Source organism: Haemaphysalis longicornis, unplaced genomic scaffold (assembly GCF_048455015.1).
Source record: "Haemaphysalis longicornis isolate Haplotype H1 unplaced genomic scaffold, Haemaphysalis longicornis Haplotype H1 scaffold_10, whole genome shotgun sequence".
Classification (NCBI taxonomy): domain Eukaryota; kingdom Metazoa; phylum Arthropoda; class Arachnida; order Ixodida; family Ixodidae; genus Haemaphysalis; species Haemaphysalis longicornis.
Window position 1 is genome coordinate 133,416,172 of NW_027526204.1, and position 17,072 is coordinate 133,433,243.

The following is a 17,072-nucleotide window of genomic DNA, read 5'->3' on the forward strand; positions in this document are numbered from 1 at the left end:
CTAACATCAACACCTGGTCTCAAATAAAGTTTATTCATCATCTTCCGACTGGGGCCTGGAAAGGGGACAGATGGCAAGCCCGATCCAAGGCAACCCAAATCGAACCCTGTCACATGGGCACTTTCAATCGTGGTTGAGTCGATCTGGATTGAGCTCAATCCGGATCGGGCGCTGCCACGGCAGTTTCAATCGCGATTGAGCTTGATCCCGCTCGAACTAAATCCTGGTTTCTCGAGCGCGATTGAACGGAAGCGGCGATACTTTTGTCCCAGCGCAGTAAAAGCACAGAAGGTGACAACTTCAACTAATGCCACAAATTGTGTGAAATAACTTGACCCAAATAAGCGCGTGGTAACATCTACATAGTTAGGTATACCTACGACCACACGAAGTTACCAGATTCCGGCTGCAAGTACATTGTGAGCGCCATCTGGCGTAAACGAGTGCAACCGGTGCAACTTCTTGATCGCGATTGAAACGTGCCGTGTAGCAGCGGCAGTGCATTGAGCGCGCTTGAAAACTCGATTGCGATTCACTTCAATCGTGATTGAAAGTGCCCGTGTGACAGGGGTCTAAGGTTTGTTCATCATCACCCCTATTCCTAATGTTGGGGGGGGGGGGGTGGCATTTTGCGGGGTACGCGTTTTGAAGTCTTAGTTGGCAAGTTTTTTGTGTGACATTGGGCCTCCTTGATTATCAAAGCCTTGGATCGTTTGCGGACCGCCCGGGATGCGATCTGGCACTCGATTTTCCCATGTACTCTTATCAAACGTCCGGTCCGAGCGCAGCTTTCGGTCTGGCCCGTGGACCGTCCAGAACTGGTAAATCAAGGATTCCTACTGTTACTAAAGGCACTGCTCCTTCCAAGTGGTAACAGGTGATGTGGGCCTGAATAGGGCAAAGGAACATGTTTATTGGGGCATCTGATCATTTTGTCGGCCCAGCTCTTAGTCTCAATGAAGCAGGGAATTGGAAAAGCGAAGTGTCGGTGGTTGGTTTTAGGGAACGATTGCGGGGTTGTGAAGTTTAACCGCTTACACATTTTCTTTGGGATTATCGTGGCCCACTGCTCGTCAAGTAAGGGATGACCCAGTACTCGTCGATGGAATGAGGGGTGCTGTGGTTAATTCTTTAGGAAAGTTGCAGGTGTGCATATTGTAGACTGTATGGAGAAGCGCCTTTGGGCCTCTTCAGGAGCTGAACTTCAGGTCCCTTGTTTGTGGGTGGACAGTGTGCAGTATGCTACACGGTAGAATTACACGAAGACTTGCTTTTTCTTAGCCTCGACAGGGAAAAGGACTTGTTGCCCACTTCTTTGTGTTACTTCTGCCTCTTCAACCTTCGGAGGTTTTTTTTTTTTTAGTTAACAGCACTAGGACAGGAGTTTATGTGCGTGTGATTATTGCCTCAAGTCACGATTTTCTTATGTCACGATTTGTTACCATACCATTTCCTGTGATGGTTCCGATTTTCTACTATGCCAGTTTTTTTTTTTTTTAAAGGGGCACTCAAGTTCCTTGCCACGCCATAGACAAAACAGTGTTAGTCATAAAACAGTAATCTTTATATTCCAATACTATGAATCCTAGTGAGTGCAATAAGAGAATCAGTTTCTTGATTCACTGCCTGGAACTTATTTTACTGCTCATTACACTGTGGTGGCACCAGTGGCAAGGAACCATTTCGAATGCCCATTTTAAACACCAAAGTTCAATGAGCTGTAAAATTAGCTCCAAGCGGTGCATAAAAACATTGATCCTCTTATTGCACTCACCAGGGCTTATATAGTATTCAAAAATATAACGGCTACAGTTTTATGAGCAACACTGTTTTGGTTATTGTTCCTCCAGAAATGACTAATTACCTCTTGGTAATTAATTGGCTTACTCAAAAAGTAATGGCATATTTGAAATCAGTGGGAAAAAACCAGCCAGGCTGACAAGTTTCACAGAGTTTACGTAAAAATGAAAAGAAATTATTTCAAGAGTCGTGTCCCCTCCTAACTCTCTGCCTTGCACCACAGTGCCCGTCTTGTACCCATCTCGGAATGGAATACCGCTCCTTATCATCATCTCTCCTCAGCGTCATCTTCATCCGCATCACTATCCTCTTCCGTGTTGTGGTGCAGGCGCATTACAGTGGAGGCGGCGAGATGGTCACTGGCGGGGTGCGGCCGGGTCAGCCCTGCGTGGCCAAGTATGCGGAGGACGGCCGGTGGTACCGCGCTCGCGTGACGCACGCCAAGGGGGGCCGGCTGGGCGTCCAGTACGTTGACTACGGCAACTGCGAAGAGGTGCCTGAAAGCAGCGTGCGCCAGGTACGCGACGTTTTCTTTTTTTTTTGGTCTTGTCTCGGTTTGCGTTGCATTGTGTTGTGCATTGTGTTTTGCCTTTGCCGGGTTACTCTGCGGCGTTGCCTTGCACTTCTCAACTTCCAGAGCATTCAGAGCAAGAGGCTCGTGTTATGTGACTCTCATTTGTTAGCTGAGACTTTCTGTTTTTATTGAAGAAGGGGGCAGTTCCCAAGCTTTGCCGCATTTTGTACGCAGGAACATGTTCTGCCTTCTAATTGTTAGCAGAGCTTGGTGTTAGTAGCTCTCCTGGTGTGGTGTAGGAATAACAAGCGGGAGAGAAGTGTTCAATGCAGGGGCTCGTGCCTCTCATATGGGCCAACACCGTGGCTGGTTGAAATGAACATGTGGCGGGGTGCACCAGCATCATGACTTACTACTCATATTAGTGGAGGGATGAGTGATGTCTCAATGTGCTCCACATAGTAATTACCGTATTTCCTCGCGTAATGAACCCACTTTTTTTTTTCCAGAAAATTCGGCATGAATTTGGGGGAAGGCTCACTGTGTGGAAAAAATTGCAGTAGATTTTTTAAAGTTGAAATTTCATGCAATAAAAGTTGCTAAGAGAGGCGTTGTCAGAGCCTTACCATTTTTGTGAAAACACGTAGGTAGTATGTAATCGAACTTTATTTGCGACATGCTGGTGGTCCCCTCCTCGCCATGGAGCTGTCCTCCTCACTGAAGTCGCTTGCAGCTTCACATTCGTTGTCGGCTTACAGTGCACCGTCTTCGTGCAGTCAAAGCACTTCAAAACTTTTCCCACACCGAGAAGCTTCCTTTCTTTGGGTCCATGAAACACGGCAGTCCCTGTTCATGGCCCAAAAACCTCTTGTTTTCGTCTGTGGCATACACTCACTGGGTCAACAGTGCAGTGCCGCCCAGCCACGCGGTTTCCATGTGCGTCAACGCATGCTGCACCACTTTCAGTTTAAAACCGACTGTGTAGCCCGTGTACTGGCCCCTCGTACGTGCTCCAGGAGCACAAAAAGAGTCTGAACCCAGCTGAACAACAAAACCACGCAGCGTAATTGCCAATTCATGGAAGAGCAACAGCAGAGGAGTGCGGAGTACGTTTAGTGCTTTGTTTGCGCGCTGAAACTTTGTCATGGCTCCAGGTTTGTTTTGTGTTCAGCAGGTGGCGCTCCACAAGCGCGCAATTTTTACATTGTGAGCCACGGCATTTGGGCTCGCGTGTCCCGCTACTGTTGAGATTTCTTTTTGTTGGAATGCGTTTTTGGCATGTCTGTGCGAACTGTGGCGTGATATCAAGTTGCTGCGATGGTCTGCAGCATCAGCAATCATGCTGAGTAAAAACACTCCCGCTGCATTTTTTTTTTTTTTTTTTCGAAGTGACAAAAATGTCAATTCTCAAGAAAAGTGGGGGTAGGGTTCATTATGCGAGTGGGTTCATTACCCGGGTAAATACGGTACTCAGTAGAGTGATGAGTGATATCACAATCTGCTCCACATAGTCATTACACACAGTCACCTCAATACTTGCTAACATGGGAGGGGATGCACGATCTTGCTGTCAAAATTAGTAGCGTTAGGTTGCTTGAAAATAAAGGACCCACTGTTGTCCCTGCTGATTGGTGACAGTCTTTCACATGCATGATCTCGTGAGTGCGTGTGTGTGTGTGAGGGGGAGAAAGATGTCTTCCACCTGTGATGAATGCGTGTTTGGAGGAGCGTTTCACGCCGGGTGCAACTTCGTCTCCGCCGCAGATCCTGCCGAAGTTTGTCGCCCTGCCGGCTCAGGCGATCCGCTGCCGGATCCGCACGGTGGCCGCCCCCGGCGGCGGGGACACGTGGCCCCCGATCGACCCCAACTCGCCCCTGTCGGAGCGCCTGCAGGCCGTGTTTGAGGGCCAGTTCCGGTGCGTGCCCGCGGGCTACCGGGACGGCATCCACCTCGTGGACCTGGAGCGGATGGGCAGCGGGCCGTCCATCGTGGAGGCCCTGGTGGCCGTCGGACTGGCTAGGGACGTGACCGCTGCGCCCCGGGGATTCGCCGGATCGGAGGCGAGCCAGGGGCCGTCTCCCAAGCTGCGCGCCGTGCTGGCCCCCGGCGAGTTCTCCTTCCAGGCGCAGCAGTACGTCGATGTGAAGGTGAGGCTCATCAGGGGGGCAGCGGGCATTGGGATTAGGTGAAATGCCAAAGCACCGGTGTGTCAAGATTCCAACGCAAGTAAAGATCCCCAAGTGGTTAAAAAAAAAAAAAAAAATTGAAGCCGCCATCTCCCCACCCAGTGCAGCACACCTCATTGGCCAGGTATTGCTTTGGTGCATAAAAGTTCAAAATTTTCATCTTTTTCTTAATGCCTGTAGTTTCACCTCAGCTGGTGGTGGTGGCAGTGGTCGCTTCTGGGATCACAGTCTATTCCAAGAATACCAAATAGGTCTTAGTCTGACCGGAAGTAAAGTATTTTTCTCACTTCTTTCTCTCTCTGGCAGCTGCTACCAATTTGATAGCAGTTACTGCTGGTGCCATCGCTGCCACATACCGGTATTTATTCGGTTATAATGTGGTCATGGTTATAGGGCGGTACTGCTTCGTTCCTTGGCGCAGTCTTTCCGATCAGGATGATGAAGGGGGGCAACAGCAGCAAAACCGTGGCCTCTTCTCTTTTTAACGAAGTCCGTCGGCGCTTGTTCTTTTTCGGTAAACACCCCTTTTTGTGGGCCATGGAAAGCTGTCCTCGTCGCTGCGCAGGCTGAGAGCGATGTCTTCTGTTTGCGCCAACGACACACATTGTTCTTCAGACGGGCAAACTTTCCACCCGTTGCACAGTTTCCAGTGACTTGTGGCTCTGCTGTGACTCTTCTCTCTTGAGGGCTGCGTTACAGTGGCAACGATGACTCTCCATTGCGCTGGTCGCGGAAATAAGAAACAAGCACTGAGAAAGTAAATCTTGCTGCAGGGACCCCAGCACTCCAACAAAAAATGCAAAATGGCGTCCTGACTTGTTTGCAAGCTTTGCGGCTACTATTAGCTTGAAGCAGCTACTGCTGGCTCAGCTCGTTGACTTGGTCAAAGGTGTCTGCTGTATTGCGAGCTATTCACTACACTTACAGCTGCAGAAACTCGGTAATTACCATCTGAAACCTGCATTTGCAGTTTTACGAGTTGCGTTCCATAATCTCATTGTTGTATTTCCAGCCATTTTGAAAGGCGAAAACCAAAACTGTCAAACCAAAACTGCCGTATTGCTATACCGAGATTCGAATATAAGGCGTGTATGACTGAAACTGAATTTTGGAAAAAAAAAACCTCGCCTTATACAGTCGAATCCTGCAATAATGAATCCGCCAGGGAAAGCCAAAAAATTCGCTTGTACAGGAATTTCGTTGCCATGAGAATGAAACATTAACAGGAAAATCGCCCACAAACCGAAAATTTATTTGCAAAAGTCGGTTATATTACTTTGTGAGCCTTACCTAGCAGTAACTTTCGCAACTCAGCTCTTACACTGCAAGAAGTTCTTCATAGCTAGTTGTGCGTGCCTAATAACGACCAAATCGTGTCAAACACATCCATAACATCCCACAAATTTGCCTTCTCTGCATGTTTTTCTTGCTGGTGCTTTGCACCGGGTATGTCTGAGCATGCAAGCGAAGTCCAGCTGCTTCTGTTGACGAACATCGCCAGCCAGTAGCTCCTCGTTGTTCCAGCGCTGTTCATGAAACCAAGTGAGCACAACTTTGTTGACGACTGGAAACGCCACAGCCGTCATTGGTAGTACAGCGAGCTGCAGGCTGTTTAACGCTAGTCAGCACTATCCTCCCTTTTTCCACTTGGACCACTGACTTGAACAATGATGGCTGCCTTATCTTGTAGCGGTAAAAAGTTCTGCTTTTGATTGAAAGTGAACAAGCCGATTGCCGCACCCACAACGAACGAACGCATGCTGTTCAGCGATAGCTGGGTAGCGGGCATAGCCCAAGCCAAAGACGTGCCTTGAGCCACCATGTGTCGGCTCCTGGTGGTGTTGCGGCGAGGCTGCCTCCACAGTCACCTGTTGTACGCTTTTTTATGTAGACAAATACGGCGGCGGCCATCTAAGCGCGCTGTGGCAAACATTTACAGTAAACACTTTGAGTCTGAAAAATGCATTTGAGCACTGTTTGGACACTGGAAGCCTCACGTGGGTAGATAAATTGCCAACAAGACTTGTAGCGGATTTTGTTAACGCGAGATTGCTTTCCAAAAACATTCCGTTGCCGCGAGATATGAAATACATGGGCTTCTATGGGCATTCACCAGGGATCCGAAAATGTTTTGTTGCCGTGAGAATTTCGTGCTGGTGGGATTTCGCTATAGTGAGGTTTGACTGTATTCAAATGAATACGGTAGTAGTACGGCCTTGCCTGCGTACGAATAAAATGTTTTGATCTCTGTTCTTTCTGTTCTCATAACCTGTTTATAACAATCGTCGGCTATAGCAATGGAATTTCCTGGGCACTATAATATTGTTATAAGTGGACTAGACTGTAGTACCAAATATATGAAGGATGGCTATAATTTGTGCGTTCGACCAACTCTACATAATCACAGTTTTTGAGTACGAGTGATCTTAAGGGGGGACGCGGCTTTCAACTTCGGAAAAATGACCAAAACATCGTTTTTTTGAAACCCACATATTCGGCTTCTATGTTTCCTATTCTATGCGTCTGCAAAGTTTTTAGGCTGAAAAGTGTCGCAAAGTGGCATAAAAAAATACTTTTGTCAGGCGCGGTGACAAACTATCAGCGCAAAAGGGCGAAAAAACGGCAATTTTCGGAGCGCTCTATCTCCGCACCGGTGCCACCGGGCGCGGCCATTTTGATATGGTTAGATCGGCCGAGCGATCGTCTTTCCGGTTCTGCTCGTCTCTTTTATCTTCGTTCATTCACAAACGCACAAACGGCAGAAAAGAAACGACGCACAAACAAAGCTAGAAATAGATGCTGAAGCGCTATTGGTCCTCGGTCGGGGCGCGGAACGCCGACCCTCCTGATTGGATGTCACGGGCGCAATGCAAGATGGCGGCCGCCTGAGCTGCGTAGCGAGCGGGTTGAGTTCATTTTCGCAGCTTCGCTCGGCCGAGTTTCTGTTCAATCTATGGCATTCAACACGGACGTTATCGAGGTGGGAATGCCGGAGATAACGAGCCAGATTACGGGAAGTTGTGTGGCTCGAAAGGAGGAGGTCATCGAACGCTTCGTGGTGCGCGTGACTCTACCGTCGCCAGACCCCGGAGGGTGACGCGGTGTGCGCGCTTGCAATAGCGGTTCGTGAAGTGAACTTTTGGTCGGGTTTGCGATGTTTACACGCTTAGTTATTGCTGTGTTTTGACTGTGGGCTCGCTAGCCTTGAGAAAGAAACGGTCGACGCGTCAAACGCTGCGGCGCGCACGGCATAGCCGACGCGCATTGGGGCAGCACATGACTGGGCAACCGGTTACGATTGAACGCCAGTAGTTGTAATTAATGCCTGCGTCGTTAGATTTAATCTTAAAAGCGACCTGACCAGCCATATCAGCTGTAATCAAAGTTCGATATGTCGCGGTAAGCGTGCGCTAAGATGCGCGCGAGCCATATCGCCTTTCTTGCGCAACGTTTCCCTTGCACTTGTAATTTTCATGCAAACAGGTTTGAGTTAGTAATATAGGAATAAAAATATGTTCTCTGCATTAAAAATGTACGTTTGTCGCAGCATTTAACAGTGATTTTTTAGTGAAATTATTGATTCCATTGCTCAGGGCATACTGGCTTTGCTGCGAGAAATATTGGATGCCTTGAATGTCAAAAGTAGTAAAAAAATATGCTCTTGCATTGAAGTTGGGAGTTATGCAGAATACTCTACCAAGCTTTAAAGTAGCTCATTTTCATCCTTGTGTTATGCAAACTTTTGGCAATGAACACCTGCACGTATGAGTACTAAGTTGCTGTGCCAGGCAAGATGATAAAACATTAAAAAAAGCCAAAAATGTTCAAATTTAAGTAAAAAAAATGCTTAACTTGTTGCCATGGTGACAACACTGCAAAAGGAGGCTGTTCAGTGCGATACAGCCAACCAGCTAACCTACTTTGCATTGAAAGCCCATTGAAACCTATCTCCCCCTTCATTTGATCTGCAAAGTGGGGTATGTACTCTTCACAGAGGAGCTGAAAATGATATTTTCTGGAAAGAGAAAGGCTGTGAAAGGCACTCCAATTTCAAGGCAAGGCATTCCAGAAGCCCCATGTTCAAAAGGACATGAAAGGCTACAACCGTGACGACTTTTGATAAGTGAAACCTATGTTGCAACTTTGGAAGCCGTTTTCTCAAAACAGTTTTTTTTGCCACCTGTGTCGCTTGTACCAGGGATTTCTTTGTGACCGCTGGGTCTATTTTGATTCCGTTTCTTGCATTACATTCCTTGATGAACAGTTCAGGTCGTGACACTCTTGGTTTTCCAGATTTGTTTTTTGTGATTTTTTTATTCACATAATCGTTCACAGTCAACATGCCTATTGCACATTAACCTCTAAAAAAATGAAAACTAAAAAACATTGTGTTGTAAAAAAAAAATTCTAAAACTGTCACGACCTCGTCCATTCATTTGAGAATGCAAAGCACTTCGAACAAATTTTCTATCATGTTTTATAAGCCGCTCAAGCTCGGTACAAGCGGAACAGAAAGAAAATTTAATACATAAAAAAGTTTTCAGAATATTAGCTTGAAATTTTTATGGTGTTATCACGGAAGCATTTCCAGTTGCTGTGCCAATTTTCATCAAAATCCACAAAGAAATAAAAAAGTTGATTTTGAAAGCCACGTCCCCCCTTAACTCTTTCGCTACCACCGGAAAATTGACCAATTTTTATGGTCTAAGAAAACATCTTTTTCCTGCTAGAAAAATTGGTTGGGTACTAATTACAGGAACACAAAGCAGATTATTTAATGGCCTTTTCAATAACACCACTTTTTTAAATGTTTTATGTATCATAGTTGTGAAAAAAATATCAATCAAAATTTTTGTCAAGTTGTCGGAAAAAAGTGATAAAAAAGGAGTTGTGCATATCAAACCACCGGTAGTAGAAAAAAATTAGAATATACATTTTGTAGGGAAACATTTCAAAAACACGCCATAGAAAAAATGTCAACTTGCGTGGAACAGTTTGTCAGTTGTCAGATATAAATAAAATAAGTTAGCACGAACGGCGCTCGTGTCATGCGGTGAAGCCCAACCTCCAGTTCAAAGTGCAATTTCGGGTGGTTCCCTGGAATAAATCTGGCAGTTTGACATTATCAGAGGCACCAATTTGCCCCCACATAATGTAAAAACATTTTGTCAATGGCTGACTCTGCATTTACAGTGAGCACAATATTTGGGATAAGCACGCGATGCGGAAAAAAACATGCTTGAAGTTATAAACGGAACGCCGTGGTTGATGCTTTATGACGTTCACGGTCAGTTATCTCTCAAAACATAAAGCTGAGCTTTATTATCATCTTCTTACTCGCAATTGTAGCCTTGCTCGCAAAAATGAGGTACGATGCGCTAGCATCGTGCCCTGCGATCCTTGGCCGAGTAGCAGTTGCGCGATGAAAAAGATCAAAAGATCAGCACAAGCCTCCTCTACTGCACCGCCACCTAACAGTTTTCAAATGAAACAGTACAGAAACTTATCGGAGACTCCGTCCGAATAGACAGTTCAAATAAGCAGCAACATTAGACACTCGGATATACCCACACATGGAAACGAAACTGGAAGGCGAACAGCTGGCTGTGTAAGGCCGGTTTGAAGCACTGTCCTCGGCAGAACAGATATCTGGCGACTGGGTGTGATCTTTTGACTTGCTTCTGAAGTTCTTATTGCAGAAATCGGGTTAGCATGGGGGGAAATCAGGAGTGGCGTGCTTTCTTCGAGGATCAGTCGTGGACGATCCAGGCCCATGGCAGGTAGCCTTGAAGTTGGGTAACTGCGTAGTAGCGCTAAATATGAATTTCGCGATGCAGAAACGAAACCGAAACTGTTGTAAACTGTTCGCGAATGGTCCTGGGGTAAGTAGAACTACCACAGAACTTAGAACAACTTGCGCAAAGGCAATAAAACTGCCTAAAATCATGAAGTAGCTTTGCAACCAGGCACTGCTTGATATTTTCAGCCGATTTCTGGGATTATTACTGTCAGAGCGTAAACCTGACGATTGAAAATCGTTTGCTAGTTCCCCATTCACGCCCTGATAGCAAAAAACAAATGCTGGTGCAGAGTAATTACGAATGGCACGCATTCTTCGTAGGTAGCAGTGATGCGCGATGACCACGCCCCTTTTGCACACCCAGGTAAATCAAAAGTGTGTCAGAAATCATGTTTCCGTTGCAAAAATAAAAGCAAAACTGATTTTGAAAGGCCATTTTCTGATCTAACTGAACAGCTTTACTTGTTCGAGCAACCCCTGGAACGCTATGAAAAGGCGCTCCCAAAGTATCGATCAAGTTGATCGATTTGAATAGGCGCGGTAGCGAAAGAGTTAACGCATGGGGAGCAAGAAGGCCTGTAGTATGCAGTACTTGAGTAGGACTGCATCATTTGAAGGAGTCGACCAATGACTTATGTCGGAGCTTATATGAGATTGGTAAAGCATCATTGCATCCCATCTCTTCCCTGGAGGGCTCCTCAAAACTGAGGCGTTTCTCAAAGCTAGGTGTCCATTAGAGGAATAGAGCCGGTAGGAAAAAAACAGCCTGCTTAAGTTCTACATGGTGCGTTTTTCGTCTGCGAATTTGGTGGAACGAACATTCGCACTTGCGAAGTTCGCAATGCCTGGAAATGTAGTCTACATGGCCTGCAAAGGTCGTAATCTTCGCATTTCAGAGGCACATTGTTTGCAGATTAAGTCCGTCACGAGCAAAGCTTTCTGTGATTTAAAAAAAAAGGTTTTATTTTACTTTCTGGGCAAGTTGTTTCAGACTGTTTTGCAATAAATTTGATTTTATCTGCGGTTTCACCCAACAATCGCCTATTATTTATCAATAAACGCACACATAGCGGAGAAGACAAACATAGCAAGCAACCCAGGGTTCGCTTGTTGTGCGCGCCTGGCGCACCTCGGTTTACTTCGGCCGGTTCTTCTTGTGTTCTTCTGTAATTGTTCCCTGCTGTGATGTCTGCCACTTGCGTGGATACCGATTAAGCATTCGATGAAAACGGTGCGTGATATCGTGTTGTGAATGCACGTGCGTGCTTTTTTTTTTTTTTTTGCGCGACACCATCTGGTTGAGAAGCGTGCAGATGGTGATGCCGTGACGTTCACCTAGCCGTTTTCCTATTGGCTGCAGATCCGGCCCCTCTACGCCGCCCAAGCGGTGTTCACGGGGGGCATTATCTTGTTGCTGAAGAATGGTAATAAGGAAAACATTGCCCTCACCAGGGCATTACATTGGTTGCCTTTGGTTGCCTGCCTGTAACGCGTGACAGAAACAGGTCAGCTTACTATATCCACTTTCCATCTTCTGTCACGGCCTGATAAGACGTTGCCTATTCATTAGGCGGTCTAGAAGCAGTGGTGTGGTGAAGCATATTTGTGAGAAGTCGCTTTCTTTTCACTGCAGATGCCTCAGTGGTTCTTGCCGTCAATCAAGGGGCAGTGACGCATCGAGTCGTGTGCGTTCGAGCTCAATCTGCCCTGTGCTTTCAGCTTTAAGGAGTCTGCACAGAACACGGGGAACGAACTCAGATTGGGCGTCGGGACAGTCTCCACATATCCGTGTGTTGCACGCAGTGGGGTCTTGGAATGTGGAGTGATCTCTCAACACTGTTGGACTGTTTCGTGTGTTTGTGGGTGTAGCGTTTGACATGAAGCATTTGTTTTGGACTCGTGTTACTAATTATATCAGTTTTTGTTTTGTTTGTATGGCCATGGAAGGGCCAAGAACTGGCTGTTTTGAATTAAACATATGGTGTTGTTCCACTTGGGTTTGAATTTGCTGAGTCACATTTGGGCTAGTTCAGTCACTAGTTGCTTCGTGAATGTGACTTAGAAGCCAAACATCATTTTTGGATGTAAAAAGTGTGACATGAGTATCCCGCATGAACTAGCGTGCATTTGCAACACTTATTCAAACACAACGCAAATTAAAGGCTTATGAATAAAAATTTCGAAGGCAAGGTTTGAGGCAAGCTTCAAGAGGGGCTGTGAAGCCCAGAATGTGCTCGAGCTCAGTGAAGAACGCAGTGTTATGTTTGCATTCTTATAGCCATTCTTTTCACCTTGGTCAATCTCTTGTGAGGAGACCCATATAAAACAACTCATTGGCCAATTCCCCGTGCCGGTACACGTCACAAATGACCAATTTCTAGCTTCTTGGCCAATCCCCTGAGTAAAGTGCCATTTTGCTGCTGATGCTAATAGCTTATGCTATGGGATTGAAGGTCAGTGACCATCACATTAAGCCTAATTACAAGCCTGGCTGCGCTTTCGTTAATGCTATAGTGTTTGTCAAGGTTGCCAGCGATGCTTTTATTAACTAGAAATCCCACTCCCACTTTGCTTTTGTCCACGGGACCACAGTAACAATGGGATAGAGATCTATGGAAGAGGCCTTTGCCCTGCAGTGGGTGTAGATAGGCTGATGATGATAATGATGACCACATTGCCATCATCATTACTGTTCTGCCTATCTGGTTACCCTTGTATTAAACCTTGGGCAATCCCCCTTTGTGGGCATGTGCCAATCTGCTGGAATGTTCGAAGAGTGACCTTATGGTTTTTTTTCCCCCCTACTAGGTCAAAAGTGCATGTGTGTGGTTTCTGCATACCTTGAATAGAGCAATTGCCGAACTTACAGCTGATGCTATGAACAAATTTGGGCAAACTTCCACTGGAACTTTAAATTGCTGTTGTGTAGTGCACGTAAAGTGTATGAAACTCAGCTCAATCACAATGACACGTGGGTTACTGTTAATAAGTTTGTCTCTCGCGATGTCCAATCCAAGCTAGTTCTCAATCCAATCAAATCACGCGCTCATTTCCCGGCATGCAGTTGCACTGTAGCAATTATGGTCTCGGCAACAATGCAGAGGCACTGCCTAGATATGGCGATGCATACCTGCCAACTCTCCCGATTCGCCCGGGAGACTCCCGAAATTTCACCTGTACTCCCGATTGTATGAGAACGACCATTAATCTCCTGAAAAAGTGCCACAACAGTGCCTCGAAAAAACGGAAGCACATCAGGCAGCACCGCCGCATCGTAATTACCATCATGTGTTGGGTATCCAGCCGAAATTGGCGAAAGTGGCATAGAAGCCATTTTGGTTCAACGAGCGTGTAGGCCCTTTTTAACATGGCGTTGTCGAAGCCGAACGGGTATTTGCAGTTTTTATTAACGATTTTTGTGTCTTGTGCCACCCCGGGAATGCGAGCACCTCGAATTTTGTATGATTCGTGTGTGCAATGTGAGCGTGGTGCACGTTGGGAAAAACGATATAAAACTGCATTTGGCAATGACCGAGTACCAGAGCTTTGTTGGTGGCGCTGATAAGCGGGAGAGTGTGGACGATTCCTTGGTCAACAGCAATGTCCTTTTGAATTTGCTTGGTTTGCAGATTTTGGTCTTGAAATTGAGGCTGATTTTGTAGGCTAGACAGGTCACGTATGCTGCAAACCCCCCTCCCCCTTTTTTTGTCTCCCGATTTTTGGGGTCCCCAGGTTGGCAGGTATGGCGATGTGTACTGTAGTGCGGATCGATTTAGTAGGGGTGGTTTCAAGTTGTGCATCGCTGCCTTATTGTGCATTGAAACTTGTCATCCTTTCTCAATGTATAAGCATTTCTTTTGGAATCAAGCGAGGAAACTAGTCTGTTGGAGCGTAATGCTCGACGAGTCACGCTTTCCCCGCATAAGAAATTGATGGCAAGTTTCCCTAGGTCCTTCACACTTTCATGTGATTGCCAGATTTTCTCCCTGGACAAATGTCCTTTCAGAAATGCGTTTGTGCATGGGGGTGAGGCCGGCTTTAAGAGGGGACATGGGTCCTAAAGCAACTTTTTTTACATAAGTAAACTCTACAAAGCTCGCCGCTGCTTTTTCCCACTGATGCCATTATTCTTTGAGTAAGTCAACTAGTTAAGATGAATAGAGGTAATTAGCCATTTTGGGGGGAACAATAGACAAAACTGTTAATTACAAAACTGTAGTCTTCATATTTCTCTAATACTATGAAATACACTGGTGAATGCACTATAGGGAGCAGTTTTTTTATGCATAGCTTGAAACTAATTTTGTAGCTCAATGAAGTTTGATGGCACCAGTGGCAAGGAACCACTTTGAATGCTTATTTCAAACACCGAAGTTTATTGAGCTGTAAAATTAGTTCCAAGCCATACATCTAGAAACTGCTTCCTGTAGTGCATTTACCAGTGTTCATAGTATTAGAAAATATTAAAATTACAGTTTTGTGGTTAGCACTGTTTTGTCTATTGTTTCTCCCAAAATGGCTAATTACCTCTAATTATCTTGGGAACCAATTGACTCACTCAAAAAATGATGGCATATTTCAAACCAGTGGAAAAAAAGCAGCAAGACTGTGCTGAATTAAGTTCAAAATTCAACGAAATTGTTCAAGACCCACGTCCCCCTTTAATGGTGCTTGTTCTTTTATTCGACAGTGCCCGCTTTAAAGCTTCCGCATTTTTCCTTTCTAGTTTTGAGAAGAAGTGGAAGCTGTGATGGCAGCCCTCTTCTCGCCTCTCTCGCAGGTGACGGCGGTGGTGTCGCTGTCAGAGGTGTGGTGCTGCCTGGTGGAAGGGGTGGAGCCGCTGACCGAGGCGCTGCAGAAGGCTGGCGAGGCGGCGCCCCAGCTGCGCAACCCCGTGCCGGGAGAAGGCTGCGTGGCGCGACTGCCCGGCGGCAACGAGCAGGGGTCGGCGGGGGAGCCCCTGAGCACCCCGTGGGCTCGCGCCGTGGTCCGGTCGCGGCCGTCCCCTTCCAAGCTCGAGCTCTTCTTTGTCGACCTGGGCGGCACCCGGGTGGTGCATCACACCGAGGTGCGTTCCTTCTTTCCCTTCACTTAGTTCCAGGTGTCTGCTAACCGGTGAAAGTGTGTCGGACGGGCAGTGGTAATCCGAACGGAACAGTTTCTCGTCCTGAGTGTGCCGGACTGAATGCATTCGTGTGAAGCTTATGTGTCGTTCACCAGATGGAAGCCCAGAAGAGTTTCAACTTGGGCTGGTCGGTACGTAACTTTGAAAGAAAGCGACGTTGCATCATGACAGGACGGGAAGAGAAGCGCTTGTCTACTTCTCTTCCCGTCAGATGCGCCGCCGCTTCCTTTCACAGATGGAAGCACTTGAGGTCCCACTGCTCAGCATAGTGGGGAGCAGTGTTCCACCTTTCGCGATAGACTTTGGCGAGGGGTGAATAGTTGGTGAAGCAGAATGCAATTCTGTTGTCAGTCTTTGAGGGATGCGGTCACCACCCCAGAATTCGTGCGGGCCCTTGAAACCTTTGAGAACCCTTATATTGGAAAATCCCGTTTTCACGGCCGTGAGAGTCCTGGAATTTTTAACGGACCCTTGAAGATCCTTGAATTTCTCAACTTTTTAATTTTTAGTGAAGATCCAGTGATTATGTTTGAAAAAATGTTAACCCTCCTAATTTCCGCTGCAAGTTTGTTGAAATTGAGACAGGTAAACATGAGTCTTGCGGCCACATTGATTGGCGTGTCCACCATTTGCTGTTACTTCCAGCTTCCAGTTGAGAACAGCGATAACTGCTGCTTTGTCTGCTCGGCTTGCGTGTACGACTGTATCGTGACATTTTGTGCAGATGTAGCGTCGTGTGTGTCTGTGAACGTGCGGGCAACCGACGCCTGAAAAATGCAAATTTCAGTAGTCGTTGCTGAACGACAAATAACGACCCTGGCTTGCGCCAAACGCGTCAAAGTCGCACGAGGCAAAATTCAGTTTGCTTCAAGTCCCTTGACATCACTGCCATGGGGGAGTCTGCTCTGAAAAGTCACCAAAAAAGTGCAAAACATAGCGAGTACATGCAAGCAGCCGGGAGTAATGGCGTGATGAGAAGCATCTCGGCGATCTCAGAATGTCGACCAAATGAACGGCACCCAGAGCCATCGTAGGGGTCGCATTTGATGGATACGTGCAAGAAGCACGAACTTGTGATGGATGCAGAAGTCCTGTGGACATTGAAGGTTGTAACTTTGACTATTCATATCATTTCTCATCACGGGTGAATGAATTGTTTAAAAGGATGTTTCCGGACAGTGAGGTAGCGCTAGCTTTTACCTGTGGAGAGCAGAAGTACTCGTATATCGCGTGCCATGGTCTGAGGCCATTCTTCCTGTCCTCTCTGCGGCATGAGATAGGTAACAGCGACTGTTACGTTGTGTTGTTCGACGAGTCTCTGAATGAGCATTGCCAGCAAAAGCAAATGGACGGTCACCTGCTGTACTGGCATGTATCACAGTCGGTCACCGCACACTACTTCACATCTATGTTTATGGGCGGGCCATGTCAGGGCTGAAGACCTACAAAGAAAGCTCCTTAATGCCTTGTAACCACTTCCCTTTATACCGCTGTCACAAGGGCACTTTCAATACCTCAAGTTGGGCTAGTTGGTGCTATTGACATTTCGAGCGCACTCGACGCACCGCTACTGCTACACGGCATGTTTCAATCCCAATGGAGAAGTTGCACCGGTTGCACTCACATTCACCAGATGGTGCCAAAAA

At 46.6% G+C, this 17,072-nt stretch overlaps 1 protein-coding gene across 2 annotated transcripts in view; it reads left to right on the top strand.

The window, feature by feature from the left end:
* Window positions 1–17,072, top strand: part of LOC144159357 (protein tudor-like) — a 49,719-nt gene that overhangs the window by 15,841 nt on the left and 16,806 nt on the right. For both annotated transcript variants that reach the window (XM_077690779.1, XM_077690780.1), the window contains exons 6-8: window positions 2,129–2,317; window positions 4,079–4,462; window positions 15,082–15,369. In XM_077690779.1, coding sequence (XP_077546905.1) covers window positions 2,129–2,317; window positions 4,079–4,462; window positions 15,082–15,369 — 861 coding nt within the window. The remainder of the gene's footprint in view (window positions 1–2,128; window positions 2,318–4,078; window positions 4,463–15,081; window positions 15,370–17,072) is intronic.